At 45.4% G+C, this 18295-nt stretch overlaps 1 protein-coding gene across 2 annotated transcripts in view; it reads right to left on the reverse strand.

The window, feature by feature from the left end:
- Window positions 1-1050: 1050 nt before the first annotated feature.
- ADK (adenosine kinase) overlaps window positions 1051-18295 on the reverse strand; it is a 199760-nt gene continuing 182515 nt past the window's right edge. For both annotated transcript variants that reach the window (XM_081913767.1, XM_081913768.1), the window contains exon 11: window positions 1051-2126. In XM_081913767.1, coding sequence (XP_081769893.1) covers window positions 2002-2126 — 125 coding nt within the window. In that variant the 3' untranslated portion in view covers window positions 1051-2001. The remainder of the gene's footprint in view (window positions 2127-18295) is intronic.

Genomic DNA, 18295 nt, shown 5'->3' on the forward strand with positions numbered 1-18295 from the left:
TTAGCGCATAGCCGCACAGCCCCGGATATAAATCACATCCCATGTAAAAGGATGAAGAGCTTGCACATTGCCGGATCAAATTTATGACAGTTGCTCAAAAGGAAAAGACATCAGAATAAGACACTGAATGAATGATACCACTTTTTGTGGCAGCCCAGAATTTAAAGAACCAAGCTCAATGTTGACTGTCCTGGCTGTTGCTTTCGTAGCCAAAACAGAACCACCCACACTCAAGGGGGAGGTATTAGCACGGTTGGAAAGCCCTGAAGTTTGCAGAAATACAAAAGAACATTAGGGGGGGGGGATCTTTTGAGTGGGGGGGCACACCAACCTCATGAGGACTGAATGTGGTCGGTGGATGCTCAGTGGCCACAGATGGCTAACAGATGCAGGTAGAGTTGGAAACAGAAAATTTGGTGGGAGCACTGAATAGATGGTGCAGCCCCCCCCTTATTTATATATCCAATTTTGAAGTTATTTTTCTCTCTGTGCTCACATTTTTAACATAGAATTTTGGTATAAATGGAGGTAGAGACAAGGGGGAAAGCTAGATTTCTTTGTAGTGTGTGAATGAAGCTGTTTGGGTAACTGTAAATATACCTCAGATTTGCACTTTTCAAGAGCTGTTTCTTAAATGTACCCTTTTGACTCTGCCACTAAGAGTTTTTGCCACTGAATAATATTCTACATCCTCTAGCAGGACTCTGTGTGCCTTTGGCGAGGGAATTGAAAGAGACAGACCTCACCATATGGTCCTGGCTTAAAAATATAATCCATTATAAAGCCACTAAGACCTTTAGTTTTGTACTCCAGGGACAACCCTGAGATATGAATTATTTTACTGATATAGTCCCTGTATTTGCTGGGGGTGTTTTCCATTGGAAAGTTTGTAGTTCTTGATAAATAATGCCCAACCTCTTCCCCCCTCCTTTCTAAATGATGAGTCTGTTCTCAGCATCAAAGGGACACTCACAGAAATTAAAAAACATTTGATATGCTGACTCACTCTACTTTCTGTCATAAGGTCACACAAATGAAAAGCCAGAGAACAACTGTATCACAATTGTTTTATTTATCAGTATCAAATTACATAGTAATGAATGACATTTTTAGAACATCTCTCTTGAATACTGTCATACATACAAATAAAGATCTCTCAATTATTTGAAGTACATTATTTGTCTTAAAACTGTGCGTTGAAATAAAAAGATTCCGTTTTGGCATATCCTGATGAGAAAACCTGCATGAATATTTCTGTACTTCACTTTCACCAATGTATAATATATCTGCTTTGAGATGCATCCTTCAGCTCGCAACAGGAGAATATCCTGTTATGGGCTTTTATTTATATCATAAGAACACCCTGATCTTGCCCTGGAAGAAATGAGCCCCCTGCCCCCAAATCTACAAGATCCTGCACTAAATTAGGAGCCTACTCCTAAACCTCTTAAAGTCAGCAAGATTGCTGTGGACCACACAGCCTTGGGTAAGCTCCCTGGAACACGGGCAAATTCCTATGTAATGCAGTGGAAGCAGGAAGGAGCCCTGTGTGTGTGAATATAGCACACATAGGAGCAAACAGTGCAATTCCTCGCACGAGTACATTGCTGTTAATTCAGTCTTCGGCCAATTAAAGTGTTTGAGGGTTTCTCACCTGCTCAAGCTGAGCAGGATCGGTCAGGGTAGAATATATCAGACGACTATATTAGAAGAGCTTACATCACAGCTAAACAGTGGCGGGTGCTTTCGTACAGAGTTGCTCCTAGGGACTGTACGAAGGGAGTACACAAGTGTCAAGCTGAAGAGAGGCCTGGCCCCTCAATGTAAAACGTGCAAGACACCGTTGTGTTGGAGACAGGGAAAGGGCACTCAGACAGAGGTGTGCGAAAGGTCAAAGTGAATCCAAAGTACAGAAGACTCAGTGCAGGGCAGCTGGGGAAAGGGGTCAATGGAGGGAAGGTAGGCAGCGTCTCCTCTTGATCCTCGGAGGTTGCCCAAGTATCAGTGGAAGTCGGGCTTCTCTGGGAAGGTGCAGCCAGAACGCTTTATGATCACGCTGGCGGCGTAGTGTCCTGCGCGGATGCACTCAGTCAGTGGCCGGTCGTAGACAAGCTGCGAGAGGAAGCCTGCAGGAGAAGAGGGAAAGGAGGTGTTATGGAGAAAGTGTTGGGAACCACCTGGGAACGTGCTGGGAGGCGGTGGTTGCAAGGCAACCGTTCTTAAGCCTGACACTCACATCAACATGTGTTTTGGAGTCGGAGGCATCTACATGCTTTGGTAGCTAACTACAGCTAGACTAGCGCTTCGTCCGTCCTCTGAATGCCAGGCCACGTGGTTTGGGGCTCTTCAGCAGACACTCTTCCAAAGACCCAGGAAGAGGGAAGACCAGTGGCGTCAGCTGAAACATCTGACTTCCTGCTTTGGGACCTTGAAGGCATCGGTGAAACTGGTTCCTCGGTTTCGTTGTTTGCACCTTAACATTTATAGCCTATTCTATCCTGTGTGGGTTTAGAGACTCCGACCCCCTCCGTAACTTCTCCACGACAAGTAAATGGAATAAGGGATAGAAGAGGAATGCGCTCAGTCCACATTTTAAATTTGAACCAGCCTACTTCACCAGTCCCAGACTTTTACGCAGACTGGAATATGCAGCTATGAATTGGGGTGGGTACCATTTTGAATTTTGCTGTGCCATTTTGATTTTAAAAAAGACCCACACAAAAATACCTGTTTTGCAAACAAAAAAACCCCACCCCACAAGATGTATTTTAGAGGAAAATGCATTGAAAAGCTATTTTTTAAAAAAAGAATTTTTGTGCATCTTTAAAAACACAGTGAGTCTGCAACTTACGCACATTTAACTTGTGTGCATTTACACATGTGGCAATAAGTAAAATAAAATAAAATAGGGAGGAAAGGGGGTGGGTTCCAGGAAAAATGACTTTGGTAATCCCACCCACCATTGAACCTATTGGGTTTTTGACTATACACCATTATGGCTTTAGGTACAATTCCTGGACTATAACCCCCACAAAAGTTGTGGGCTTATTGTATGGGAAAGGAAAAAAGGTCAAAAAGGACATATGCATCAATGCATGGGAAACTGACACAGAAGAATGACTGGCTGATCCATTCATCCATCGCTAGCTAGAGACAGCTACACAAAATAAAAACCACATACGAATTATTTAAAGAAAGGGGAGAAAAGAGTCTCAAGTATGTGGGTGATAGAGAGCTGTCATATGAGCAAGTCATGGACTCATGCATTCCTTCCTTCACATGCTCCAATTCACATCGTTTGCACTGAATAGGAAGAAAATATTGTTTGCTATTACATCCAAACAGTGTTCACTTGTCCTCCTAATCGGAACTGGTTTCTAAATCATAGTTTCCAAATCTGCTTTGGAAAGCAACCAGAAACCGTAGCTTGCAGGTTTGGTTCTAACAGCAAATGATGGTTTGTTCTATATAGGAAGTACAGAAGTTGGAGTGACTGAAGAATGGAATTATAGAGGAAGTGGAAGTGAGGGAGCACATGAGCCTTGGGCTCACTCATGCAATCTCAGACCATGTGCGGATAAACCCATGGTCTCTGCAACACTACAGAATATTTAATAAGATTTCACTCCCAGGTCCCAGAATAGACCTCCTCTCCACCTCCAACTGTTCACGGCTGTCAGAAAAGGTGCTGTAGAGTGTGATGGGCTGTGGGGAGGCCAGAACTCTTTAACGACCACTTAGACTTATGACAAAACCTGATTTTATGAAGACTATAGGATGCAACACGGTGGCTGACCACCAATGTACATCCCAACGATGGCACAGTCTCTTTTCATATATACTCTCCCCTCAACCTCCATCAACGGCATAGTTTGATCAAAGAGAGGCAAGACCCTAAGAAGGGAAGACCCAGCCTAAGTTGGATGACTTCCCCTCAGCGTTTCCAGGAATCCTTCATATTCCCATAAAACTTGTGCTCAGGAAATGCTTTCACTAAGCCAGGGCTCATCCTACTTTTGGTGATACTCTCTAAAATTAAGAGTCTATAGATTCTGGCCTACTAATTGGTTCCTTTTTTCTAATGTTCCCAAATTGCCCAGGAACCAGGCTTTTCCATTGCTCATTCCCCCTACAGCATCTCCTCAAAAATGCCAGTCATAGTGACACTCGTGACATCTGTTTCCTATTATGACACCACTAAGTGGGGAGTTCTCAGCCCAGACCTCCCCCATGAGTTTCCAAGTGTCTGGGCACACTGTGTGTGTCACCTTAACCCATGTCATATGGATGCCTTTCTCATTCGGTTTCTCCCTTTCATTACATGCTTATGTGAGGTTGAGATTTACAACATGGCAAAAGCCATTTAACCCAGATGCTGCCCTTTGAGCAAAATATCAGCATGTGATATTATAAAAATGTAAACATAAACCAAAGTGCAGCAAAGACGAGGGTAGACCGCCAATACGCCGTGAAATGTGGTAGTGCTTGACAAAATAGGCTTGCCCCAGCCACAACTAATGTGGAAAAACCCTGTAACTACACACAGATGGACGGCTCTCACGGACACTTGATCTTCCATTCACACATTTTAAATCTATCCTCGTTCACACATTTAGTATACGAGAGGAAGGCAAAGGGTCAACTAAGTAGGTGCTCTAGTGGCAGTCAGCACAGTGAATCCCACCAACGCAGTGTTTCTCAAACTTGGATCCCCAGCTGTTGTTGGACTACAACTCCCATCGTCCCTAGCGAGCAGGACCAGTGGCCAGGGATGATGGGAGTTGTAGTCCAACAATTGGATAGCCAAGTACGAGAAACACGGCTCTAGCGCAATGGGGCTTCCCCACTCTCCTCCCAAATTGGTTCAGGGCGGGTGGGGTCCGGAGAGCCCCCCAGAGAGAGCATTCTGTTATGCCGGCGGAAATGCTTGCACTAACAGAACAAGGGAGCACAATGCTGAATTCCTCCCAGAGATTTCCTCTTAAGTGTTTGTGTTTATGAACTTGGAATTCTGAGAACTACCATGGATCGGCTGGTCGGCGTTAGCCTTGAAAGACTTGCATTCTAGGTCTTACGCAACTGTGAGGCGGATGTTGGATATCACCATTCGGACAACCAGAAGACGGGAATGTTCGCTTAATGCAGACAAAGGGGTTCAATCTTGGGTACGCACCCTAAGGACGCCTAGAAATTGTAGTGCTTAATTTTGGGGGGTGGGGTGATTGGGAGGTATGTCAGGACTCAAGTTTGTTCAGTAATACCACCACTCTCCATTACAACCCCTTCCTCTGATCATTCATAGATAGATAGATAGATTCTCTGTAGTCAATAGGTAAAGGTAAAGGGACCCCATGACCGACTCAGGGGTTGTGGCGCTCATCTCGCTTTATTGGCCGAGGGAGCTGGCATACAGCTTCCAGGTCATGTGGCCAGCATGACTAAGCCACTTCTGGCGAACCAGAGCAGCGCACGGAAACGCCGTTTACCTTCCCGCTGGAGCGGGACCTATTTATCTACTTGCACTTTGTCGTGCTTTTGAACTGCTAGGCTGGCAGGAGCAGGGACCGAGCAACGGGAGCTCACCCCGTCGCAGGGATTCGAACCGCCGACCTTCTGATCGGCAAGTCCTAGGCGCTGTGGTTTAACCCACAGCGCCACCCGCATCCCTAAGTAGTTAATAGTGTCAGGAAAAAACCTCTGCTCAGTGTATTTTTGCCTATTCTTGCTTCATATAGTCCAGGGTTGAAACCTGGCATTGAATGTAGATGTTGCAGCCAAAGTAGGAATTAAGCGCTGCAGAAATATTAGGAAACCTGTTGTTAAGAGAAGCTTCTGGTTTCTATTAATTATTGAGTATTAAGCAGTCATGAGAAGCACAACGGTAAGAAAATAGGAAACGTCCGTCCCCTCCCCAATTTGAGCCAGTCATAGGGCAGACTGAAAACAGGTTTGTTTTGACAACGTTCTTCTAGACAACAACGGAGATTGCGATGAATGCAGATCAGAGGGCCTAGTAAAGGCTGCTGCCATCATTGGGAAGAGAATCAAGTACAGTATTCCCAGGACAGGAGGAGAATACTTTGGGTTGAGTGTAAAGACCACAGGAATCTCAATGATGACCATCTCCCACCTAAGGTTGCCAGACACCTCCTAGTGTTGGCAAGCCATTCTCCCTACCAAGTGCGGCTACACGGACAACGTCGGAGCAGCGTGTCTGGACAAAATCAGATGGTTTCTGAGTAGCACAATGAAAACAATCTGCTGTCCGTTAACTTAACATGCATTCTTACAGGACAAATCACTGGAGAGAGAGAGAGAGAGAGAGAGCGAGAGAGAGAGAGAGCGAGAGAGAGAGAGAGAGAGCGCGCGCGTCAGGCACGGAAACCCAACTGTCTGGAAGGCCTGAAGCTTGCCAGCAAGTTTCTAGGTGGTTAAAGCTCAAAAGCTAGTGGTGCCTTGCATGTATATAAAAATTAGGCAGATAAAAACAGCAATGTGTCTAGAATGCATTAGGCAGGTTGCCAAACGCACACAGACACAGAAAACAGGGTTTGGCAAAGAGCAGGAGGAGTTCTGCTCTCCCCTCTCCCTCAAAGATGAAAAGTAAGTGTGTGTTTGTGTGTCCCATTTTGGCCGGTGCTCAAGAACACATACAAAAATAGCAAAGGGTTGGGAAGGATCTTACAGACTGAAAACACAACAGCCATTCCTCACGACATCTAGAAGTAAGACTCTTCCAGCCCACAACTCTTTAATGAATAGCCCGCCCCAGCAATCTGAGGTCTGCTTGCATAGGTGCTCACCTTTTCCGGGAATCTCTTCAAACTGTAGTGCTGTGAGAGGTGCAGTGTGTGTGTGTGTGTGTGTGTGTGTGTGTGTGTGTGTGTGTATTAGGGATCTTTAACGAATAATTCTCCATATTTTAACCCATTTCCAATAATAATAATAATAATAATAATAATAATAATAATAATAATTTATTATTTATACCCCACCCATCTGGCTGGGCCCCCCCAGCCACTCTGGGCAGCTTCCAAAAAAATATTAAAATACTGTAATACATCAAGCATTAAAAGCTTCCCTAAACAGGGCTGCCTTCAGATGTCTTCTAAAAGTCTGATAGTTGTTTTTCTCTTTGACATCTGATGGGAGGGCGTTCCACAGGGCAGGTGCCACTACCGAGAAGGCCCTCTGCCTGGTTCCCTGTAACTTGGCTTCTCGCAGCGAGGGAACCGCCAGAAGGCCCTCGGCACTGGACCTCAGTGTCCGGGCAGAACAATGGGGGTGGAGATGCTCCTTCAGAGATATGGAACCGAGGCCGTTTAGGGCTTTAAAGGTCAGCACCAACACTTTGAATTGTGCTTGGAAACATACTGGGAGCCAATGTAGGTCTTTCAAGACCGGTGTTATATGGTATTGGCGGCCGCTCCCAAGATTCTGATTTCAACTTCAGCTCCTTTTGCCTGTCCCAATAGGTTTCCAAGCTTGCTAGGAACAGTGGGAAGACAAAGATGGCCACCCCTCCAAGGTGTTGCATATGGAAGAGGTGTTATAATTCTATTCATATCTGTGTGGGTGAAGATCCTGGGCAAGAGCCTGGGCTCTGGTGTTTAGCTGCTGGCTCTGTAGGGTGTTACACATAAGGGGCCTGAACTTTTGCAGCTGGGCTCTTATTTTCAAGGTTCTCAATCACACAGGGAGCCTCCCTGTTGAGGAAGTTCAGCCCCCAGTACATGCTTTTAAATAAAAAAGCAAATTATAAACAAGAATTTTTACGGTGGGTTTTTTTGTTTGTTTTTTACATTAAATGCGAAAGCTCAGATGGTTCAAATTATGAGACCCAACAGTTAAAAATCAAATAAAAAGCCTGGAGTTCTGGCAAGACTGTTTGGCTGAAAAATGTTTTGCCGTTGCTGTCAAAAGATGTTTACTTTTAGGCCAAAAGAGGAATAGAAAAAATATTTTTATAAAGGAAGACCCTAAGCCAAATGAACCCGGCTTCGATAAAGAAAGCTGCTGGTTTTTGTCAATTTGTAATAAATCTTTTCCACCAATTGCGTACAGTTTAATGTGTTTCTGCACCCCTGTTTCTGCTTCCTTAAATACTTTAAAAAGAAGAAGCAGTAAAGAAACATTCATGCCAGCCCATGAAATGGGGCTTTAGCCTTGTTTACATGACAGATCTTTGAAAAGTTCAAGCTGCAAAAGACTCAAACATTTTCTTTTTGCTGTTAAAAAGACAATGCACTAAATATGAAACCATTGCCACCATGTTTGAATGCTCTCCCTGGCATTTTGCATCACATTTGGTGGAAACAGCTGCTCACCCCAGCCAGCCATGTGTTATTTACGAAGGTGCTGCTGTGATATTCAATCATCCCCCAGCTCTTTGCTAATAGCGCTCTGATTTCTGGAAGACTTTCAGAGTCGCTGGCATGGATGATGGGCTGCCCACGAGGCAGGTCAATTGCAGTTAGGTGGTCAGGCACTCAGAGCTTCACGCAGACGATTTGCCATCTTAATCAGCGAACAAACCAACTAACACCAACACGGTGCGATGTCGACGATTTAATTGTGTGGCAGATGGCGGCCGTGGCAGCCAAAAAGTATGGTCGATTTGCCTTTATCAGACCCAGGCCCGGCTACTCTGAATGAAAACTTGCTTTCTTTTTAGTGTTCTAAAAGATGCAATTTGGCATCTAATTTCATGCCACTAGGAATGGCAAACAACTTTAAACATTAATCATTCCGGATTAGCCCTGCTTAAGTAAATTGGAGCATGTTTTGGGTAGGACTTGCGGTTTGCCACATATTTGGAAATTTGGCCCATGGATTTTCAAAGAGTTGGAATGGATCTTATGCAAGGACAACTATTTCTTAAAGGGTCGTCTCTCTTCTCCAAAAGGTGGAATACAAACCTGTGCTTCCCTCCAATTACTTTAATAAGAATGGCTGTGAGTGACTTTGGACTAAAGGCGCCCCCAGAGTTTGCATGTTTGTATGAGTGACGTCTGAATTCTCTGCTCATGGTTACTAAAAAGGGGAAACTCCAATGGACCCTTGGGCAAAATGTGCACCTGAAAAATACATATGGAGCTCATTTCATTTTGCTGTCATTCACTCATCCTCTGTCCGTGATTTGTCGTAAAGCTCAAGGTTGCCTCCTGCTGATTTGACAAGTGTCTCCAAATGTTAACTTGGCATGGTACCCAGCAAATATTTTCAGCTGCCATTGATCTCTATGCTGATGTACTTCGTGTGACATCAAAGATCCCAAACCCACATCCCTCTTTGCAAATAACTTAATCCCAAAGAACATTTTGTTGTTGGACAAAATAAAGACTGGGGAGAAGTCCCCCATGATATTCTTGCTGAGAAGTTGGTAAAATGTGGTCTGGACAAGGTAACTGTCAGGTGGATTTGAAGCTGGTTGACTGACTGAATCCAAGACATAAGTGGAAACCACTGCAAACTATCCCTTCCCTCACCAGCCCCAACTCAGAGCCATGTAGTTAGCAGATTTTACAGCTTAAGGATTCTATCAATGCTGGCGGTCAACAAAAGAGGTTGAAAGACTCTCTCAAATCTAAAAGAATGCAGTATAAACACCGACAACTGGGAAACACTGGCCTGCGAGCACTCCAATTGGAGAACAGCCTTTACCAAAGGTGTCATGGACTTTGAAGACACTCAAACTCAGGATGAAAGGGAGAAACGTGCCAAGAGGAAGGCATGCTTGGCAAACCCTCATCATGATCAACTCCTGCCCAGAAACCTATGTCCCCACTGTGGAAGGACGTGTGGATCCTGAATTGGCCTCCACAGTCACTTACGGACTCACTGCTAAAACCCTGTTTTGGAAGACCATCTTACTTGGCTATGAGGGATCGCCAAAGAAGAAAGAAGCAGGAAAAAAGCAGTTCCACTAGCTCAACAGAACTTTCTCTTTCTCTCATCTTCTCCCCCTGCCTTCCACAACCTTAAAATCTGCTCTGCATAGTTGCAGGACCAACTGGAGCAGATTTTGAGGGCACGTGGGGAGGAGAGAGGAAGGGGAAGTCTGGTTGCAGAAGCAGAAGTCCATGCATGCAGTGTTGGATTTGACCTTAAATTTCTGGCAATTCTAACTTATCCCCTTGCAGCTTCACTTAGGTTCCACATCCATGACAGACAACAATGAAAAACTGCAGTTCGGCTCATCCGCCCTGACACCATGCTAAGGACTTGCTTCCCCCTCACCAAGTAAAATCAATACCATGTTTGAGCAAACACACTTACAGCTTTATTAGGATGTCTTGCTTGTTCTGTAACAGCTACTTGAAGCTGTGGTGGCAAATCGACTCAGCTCAGTTAAACCTAGAGAGCTGGGTAAAGAGGCCCATCAATAAGGTTGTTATAAAATACTCTGCAGGAGTCCAGAAAGCTGGAACAAACAGCCTGCGACGTGTCAATATTTTTACTCAATATCAATATTTTTCATCTCCAAGAATGAAAAAAAAAAGCACAATGAGATCATTGCTTATCAAATGGACCACATGCTAAGCAGTAAATGCTTCTTTCCTAGCCAAGTTTGACCCAAACACAACATTTTAAATGATTTCCCCCACATTTTGCTATCCGTTACTTACACAAGGAGAGCAGAAAATATAAAATTTGATGTAGCTGTGGCAACAGAACAAAGTCAAATAGGAAAGGAATGCTCACATGGCTCTATTGCTGGCTTCCTCAACCTCGGCCCTCCAGATGTTTTTGGCCTACAACTCCCATGATCCCTAGCTAGAAGGACCAGTGGTCAGGGATGATGGGAATTGTAGTCTCAAAACATCTGGAGGGCCGAGTTTGAGGAAGCCTGCTCTATTGCATCTACTTAGTCTTAGTTTGGGATGGGGATGGAGGTTAAAGGGTGTTAGGGAGAAGTTTAAAGGAAGAGAGAGGCGGCCTGCACGTAGGTGTTGCAGAATGCAGTTCCATGCATAAGGTCAGCGTGGGAGAAAAGGTGGAGTCATTAAGGGGGCAGGAGACCTCTGGGCAGATGACAGTGATGGAGCTGGATGGGCAACAGTCTGTATCAGAATAAAGGAAGGGAAAGGGTATAAAGGGCTTTGCAGGTAAGGACAAGGAGTCTGGGTCAGACCAGGAAGCTGACAGGAACCCCATGTACAGATTTAAGGAGTGGGGTGTCACACTGTCCAAACAAAATGAAAAAGGTGACTGGCTTTGGACATCATAAGTTTGGCATCAGGAGCAAAGGAGCGAAGAAGAAGAAGAAGAAGAAGAAGAAGAAGAAGAAGAAGAAGAAGAAGAAGAAGAAGAAGAAGAAGAAGAAGAATAGTAGTTTGGATTTGATATCCCGCTTTATCACTACCCGAAGGAGTCTCAAAGCGGCTATCATTCTCCTTTCCCTTCCTCCCCCATAACAAACACTCTGTGAGGTGAGTGGGGCTGAGAGACTTCAAAGAAGTGTGACTGGCTCAAGGTCACCCAGCAGCTGCATGTGGAGGAGTGGAGACGTGAACCCGGTTCCCCAGATTACGAGACTAACGCTCTTAACCACTACACCACACTGGCCCACCACAAGGTGGGCTTGTGACAATGGAAGGGCACATACAGAACGGAGAGGAGAGCAAGAGGTGTGTGGGGATGTTGTCCTCGTACAGGTCTCTGCTGAAATCTGAAAGACCGAAGTCCACCCCTGATGGGAAGGGTGGGACGGCCAGAGCTGAAATGATGGGGAGGCAAGCACAGTGATTTTTAAAATAATTATATGCAGCCCGCCCCCCTCCCTTGCTTGAATCCTATTTGGGACAACCGTTGTGAGTTTCTTTGGGCAATGCTTGAGCAAAAGCTTTTCCAGGGACTCCTGCATTGACTCATAATGTGCTGGTGAATTCTAGCACAGCTGCTTGAGGACAGTAGTTGGGAGGATGGATGAGAAGGCAGCCGCGTGCTTCCAAACCAAAGATGCAGTGCTCTTAACACCCAGAGGAGTGGCTGGCATGCAGGAGGAGGCGAGGAAGGTTTAAGCTGGACAGTAACTTGGAGGGCTTTAAAAGAGGATTAGACGAATTCACAAAGGATAAGGCTACCAGTGGCTACTAGCCGTGATAGCTATATTTTGCCCCCACTGTCGGGGGGAGCATGCCTCTAAATATCAGTTTCTGGGAACGGCTGTTGCACATGGATCCTGTCCGGTTACTGTGAAAACAGGATGTTGGGCTATGCTGGGCATTTGGCCTGATCCATCAGGGCTCTTATTACCGTATTTTTCGCTCTATAAGATGCACCAGACCACAAGACGCACCTAGTTTTTGGAGAAGGAAAACAAGAAAAAAAATATTCTGAATCCCAGAAGCCAGAACAACAAGAGGGATCGCTGTGCAGTGAAAGCAGCGATCCTTCTTGCTGTTCTGGCTTCTGGGATAGCTGCGCAGCCAGCATTCGCTCCATAAGACGCACACACATTTCCCTTTACTTTTTAGGAGGGAAAAAGTGAGTCTTAAGGAGTAAAAAATACGGTAACTGCTATCCTGGAGCAGGCACCCTGTTATAGCAGCATACAGTTCTCCCATTCATTTGGAAACAGAATCAGATTCTGCAATTCTCATTTCTGGGTGGAAGTATTTGGTGATTCCAGATTTAGGACTGGGAAGCCTCTGCCGCCAACAAAGGGGATGCCAGGACGAGACTACAATGCGGCTATCCGGAACGAAGGAGTTTGTCATCAAAATCACAGTAGACCGAGATGTTATAGGAGGAAGGAACAAGGGCATCCTTCCCAGACTCCCCCCACCCCCAACAGAGCAATAAAGTGCTTACAGAGCACAGCATAGGAAGGCTGTGGGGTGGGAAGCAAAAAGGTGTTATTTATGCCTTTCCCAGCTCCCGAAACTACAATGCTGTCTGGAGCCCACAGCAGGAAGTGATCTCCTCCTCCTCCTCCTGTGTGTGAGGTCCCACTTGCTAATATCTTTAAATGTGGCTGGAATCTTTAAAAGGAGAGGCAGTTTCTAAATGGCGATAACTGGATTAGAAAATCCATAGCGCTGTACAGCCAAAACATTTATCAAAATAATAAGGATCTTTCAAATATGACAGAGAAAAATACACCGAAAGCATATAATTTGGCAATATTTAGTTTATGGAAGGCCAGTTACAGAGACCAAGAGGCCTCGGAGAAGCCTGGCTCGAGCTACGGCATTTATCTTGGTGGGTTAAGAATGACACAAATTGCCAAGCACGGCCATAAGCGGGTAGCTGGAATGACAGCCAGCCCTTTCCAAGTCAAGACAGATGCTTCATCAGAAAGTTCAGCTATTATACCAGGGGAAACAGGCTGTCAGTCAAAAGGCTGAATTTTATTTTCAACGCTTTATACAGCTGCAATAAGAGGATCCTCAGAGTCAAATCAGACGCCAGTGTTGAGCTAATCTCTTTCGCACTTTATCTTCACTTGGAAGGAAAGAAACCATCCTTTGGTCTCCGCTTCCCCTCCAACCCTGCCATGCTTCATTCATGAAGATCTTTAGAACAGAAAAAGCTATATATATTTAATGAATGACACAAAGCTAGCTAGCAGCTGATAAATAATGAAGTTCCTCAGAGCAACGCAAACATTTAAGGGATGTATTTCAGGGCTCTGACATGATATCCAAGGGGGGAAAAACCCTTTTATAAATAATATTTGAAAGGGCTGCTGAAAAACAGAAGAAGCATAAGGACACTGTAGAGAAGTTGTGTTAACAACAACAGACCCACTAGAAGCAGCAGATATTATAAGCTTGACCAAGATGTATTTCTGAAGCACCATCAGTGGCAATGCGTTTTAGTAATGTATCTCTCTGGCACACCAAATGTGTTTTTCTACAGCGTGCAAACTCCAACCTAGAGAACGTGGCAGAAAATGAAGATCTTGCTGGAAAAGCTCAAAGCACACTTTAAGGCTTCGATGCACACCTTAAAAGATCTCCCAACATGGGTTCAACATACTTTGCCAGCTGAATAATAGCTGCTGGATAGTGTAGCTTCCCTGGACAAAGAAAGCAAAAGCTTTTATTCAGTCAGTACAGAAAGAAGAGCCATCCCACTGATCTGGGCAGGATGTGGAGCTCATACCCAGAATCAGGAAACCAAATTATGGCAGAAATATAGGAACTAATAAGAGGGAAGGTTTGAGCAGTTTAAGACAGGCAACCAAAAGGCACATGCTTCTGAACTGTGCAAAATGCTGGATTTTGCTGAAGCTAGGGTTTAGCCCTTAAACCTTAAAAGGGCACCGTCACGCTGAGGTGAACTTGGGAGAACTTTTATAATTAAGCTATGCTACAAAAGTTCTGTAAACAAACAAAAACAAAGAAGGAAAAATATTTCCCTTCCAGTTTAAAGTGTGCTTGCCATGAGACACCAGAACAAAACTGACCCCAACTACAGATGACCGATGGTCCACATAGTTTGACAGCTTCAGTTGGTCCCGATAGGACCTAAAGTCTTCCTCAGTTCATACAGCGATGGAAAACAAATGCTAAAGGGCAATGGTAGAGAAGATGCTGAAAGCTGCTCCTAACCCTGGCACTGGGAATCCATGCCTGCTCCGTCCCAGGTAGCAGGGATGTGATATGCCCCAAATGGCCTCGGTCCTGTATACCTGAAGGAGCGTCTTCACCCCCATCATTCAGCCCGGACACTGTAATCCAGCTCCGAGGGCCTTCTGGCAGTTCCCTCACTGCAAGAAGTTACAGGGAACCAGGTAGAGGGCCTACTTGGTAGTGGCGCCCTCCCTGTGGAACACCCTTCCATCAGATGTCAAAGAAATAAACAACTACCTGACTTTTTAAAAACATCTGAAGGCAACCCTGTTTAGGGAAGTTTTTAATATTTGATTATTTATTGTGTTTTTAAGATTTTTTCGGGAGCTGCCCAGAGTGTGTGGGGTATTAATAATGATGATGATGATGATGATGCATTTTTGCAATTGTCATGGGTCTATGTAATGTACAGAGTCCCTCCATCACAAACAGAGTCAGTTGCTGCCACTCCTGTTATTTCCCCCTTCTTCCACGCTACTTCTTGTACCTGGAAGAACAGCAATGGTCCCTGCTCATCAAGGCAACTCTATTTTCACTTCCAAGACCTCACTCAAAATACTGCCCTATGTCACCATAGCCAGTTTTGAATTATTCACAACCAATTGTTTTTTATTTGATCCAGCCAGTTCCTCCTGCTGTCCCTCTCTTTTTCTGTTCATCTTCCTTAGTCCAAAAGACTTCCAAACAGAAGCTTTGTGTTGCTTCCAGTGCTCAGCAGACATTTGGATGCTCTTGCAAACTAAGGGGTTGGTACATGCACAGAAACATAATGTTTACAGTTACCAACGTATTTAGTTTGTCTTGATAAAAAGGAAATGTCATCTGCCATACAGCTGAGTTAAAGCTGCTCAAGAAAGTCACTGAAGACATTCGGAGTTTTGCCTTTTCCTGCATACTGGTGTGTTTATGAGGATCAGTCAGATATCTTAATTCTGCACTCAATCAAGATTTTTGCCATTAAATGTTTCTGTGCTTTTGAACTACAGTGGTACCTTGGGTTACATACGCTTCAGGTTACATACGCTTCAGGTTACCGACTCTGCTAATCCAGAAATACTACCTCGGGTTAAGAACTTTGCTTCAGGATAAGAACAGAAATCGTGCTCCGGCGGCGCAGCGGCAGCTGGAGGCCCCATTAGCTAAAGTGGTGCTTCAGGTTAAGAACAGTTTCAGGTTAAGAATGGACCTCTGGAATGAATTAAGTACTTAACCCGAGGTACCACTTTACCAGGTTATCAGTGACAAAGAACAGCATTTCTAGGCTGTAAAATAAGGGGCATATTTCCAGGTGAGGCAGCCTTTTCTCTGTACCCTCTCTATCGCCCTCACTCATGATGCCCCTCTAGGGCTGTCAAAGAATCATAGAGTTGGAAGGGACCCTGACGATCATCTAGTCCAGTCTCCTGCAATGCAGTAATATGCAACTGTTCCATACATGAGAATTTGCATTCTTTGTCCCCACTTTACAAACAGACAGTGCTCACAAGTCCTTATTCAGTGGATGCCCCCATTAAACAGCAACAACTCATTGCTTTCAATACTTTCCTGAAGGAAAGGCTATAAATGTTTTAGTCCAAGTACAGTTGTACCTTGGTTTTCAAACAGATTAGTTCCCAAAGGTTTTGGCTCCTGGACATCGGAAACCCGGAAGTGACTGTTCTGGTTTGTGAACTAGTTTTGGAAGCCGAACGTCCGACAGGGCTTCTGCGGCTTCTGTTTGGCTGCAGGAGCTTCTTGAAGCAGATCAGAAGCCGTGATTTGGTTTTTGAATGTTTTGGATTTGGTTTTTGAACGTTTTGGAAGTCGAATGGACTTCCGGAATGGATCCTGTTCGACTTCCAAGGTACGACTGTAATAATAATAATAATAATAATAATTTATTATTTATACCCCGCCCATCTGGCTGAGTTTCCCCAGCCACTCTGGGCGGCTCCCAATCAGTGTTAAAAACAGTACAGCATTACATATTAAAAACTTCCCTGAACAGGGCTGCCTTAAGATGTTTTCTGAATGTCAGGTAATTCTTTATCTCTTTGACATCTGATGGGAGGGCGTTCCACAGGGCGGGCGCCACTACCGAGAAGGCCCTCTGTCTGGTTCCCTGTAGCCTCACTTCTCGCAATGACGGAACCGCCAGAAGGCCCTTGGCACTGGATCTCAGTGTCCGGGCTGAACGATGGGGGTGGAGACGCTCCTTCAGGTATACAGGACCGAGGCCGTTTAGGGCTTTAAAGGTCAGCACCAACACTTTGAATCGTGCTCGGAAACGTACTGGGAGCCAGTGCAGATCTCTCAGAACCGGTGTTATGTGGTCCCGGCGGCCACTCCCAGTCACCAGTCTAGCTGCCGCATTCTGGATTAATTGCAGTTTCCGGGTCACCTTCAAAGGTAGCCCCACGTAGAGCGCGTTGCAGTAGTCCAAGCGTGAGATAACTAGAGCATGCACCACTCTGGCGAGACAGTCCGCGGGGAGGTAGGGTCTTAGCCTGCGTACCAGGTGGAGCTGGTAGACAGCTGCCCTGGACACAGAGTTAACCTGCGCCTCCATGGACAGCTGTGAGTCCAAAATGACTCCCAGGCTGCGCACCTGGTCCTTCAGGGGCACAGTTACCCCATTCAGGACCAGGGAATCCTCCACACCTGCCCGCCTCCTGTCCCCCCAAAACAGTACTTCTGTCTTGTCAGGATTCAACCTCAATCTGTTAGCCGCCATCCAACCTCCAACCGCCTCCAGGCACTCACACAGGACCTTCACCGCCTTCACTGGTTCTGATTTAAAGGAGAGGTAGAGCTGGGTGTCATCTGTATTGCAAATAATCCTCCCAGGTTAAAATGTGCCTTGTATGAAAGTGATTGATAGGTGTGACATAACATGGAATTGGGCCTCATAGGGCTTGCTCTAGAAATCAATTCTTTGGGTGGTGTTTTTGAAATAAAAAGTTGTCAGGTTCCCCGAGTCTAAAATGTGTGTGCCATAGATCATGCAAAGGATAGAGCCTGGCTGGGCCCAACGGCTTAGGGTAGAGACTGATGATGGGGCAGAGTTAATAAGCAAAAGTTCTCAGTCCGAGCAGAAGATTCTCTGTCCCTTTACCCTGAGATGCTAGTCCTTCCCCCACAAGTACTAAACTTCTGAATCTTCAGGTCAAACCCTGAGACTCCGTAAGTCTATTTGGAGAGAAGCTAAGATCCGATATGATGCCTTGAAGCTCACTGTAGTAAGTAAAGGTAAAGGGAACCCTGACCATTAGGTTCAGTCGTGGCTGACTTTGGGGTTGCGGTGCTCATCTCGCTTTATTGGCCGAGGGAGCCAGCGTACAGCTTCCGGGTCATGTGGCCAGCATGACTAAGCCACTTCTGGCGAACCAGAGCAGTGCACGGAAATGCCATTTACCTTCCCTGCTGGAGCGGTACCTATTTATCTACTTGCACTTTGCTTTCGAACTGCTAGGTTGGCAGGAGCTGGGACTGAGCAACGGGAGCTCACCCCGTCGCGGGATTCGAACCGCCGACCTTCTGATTGGCAAGTCCTAGGCTCTGTGGTTTAACCCACAGCGCCACCCGTGTCCCTCACTATAGTGAAAGCCTTCAAAAAACATATTGCAAGACACAGAGATTGCAGTAACCAAGAGAACTTGTTAGGGCTTATGTTGAGATATTTTGAACCACAACAGCTACAAAAATATAGATGTAACACTCCAATGCCAAAAAAT

This window comes from Podarcis melisellensis (genome assembly GCF_964234715.1).
Source record: "Podarcis melisellensis genome assembly, chromosome: 5".
NCBI lineage: Eukaryota > Metazoa > Chordata > Lepidosauria > Squamata > Lacertidae > Podarcis > Podarcis melisellensis.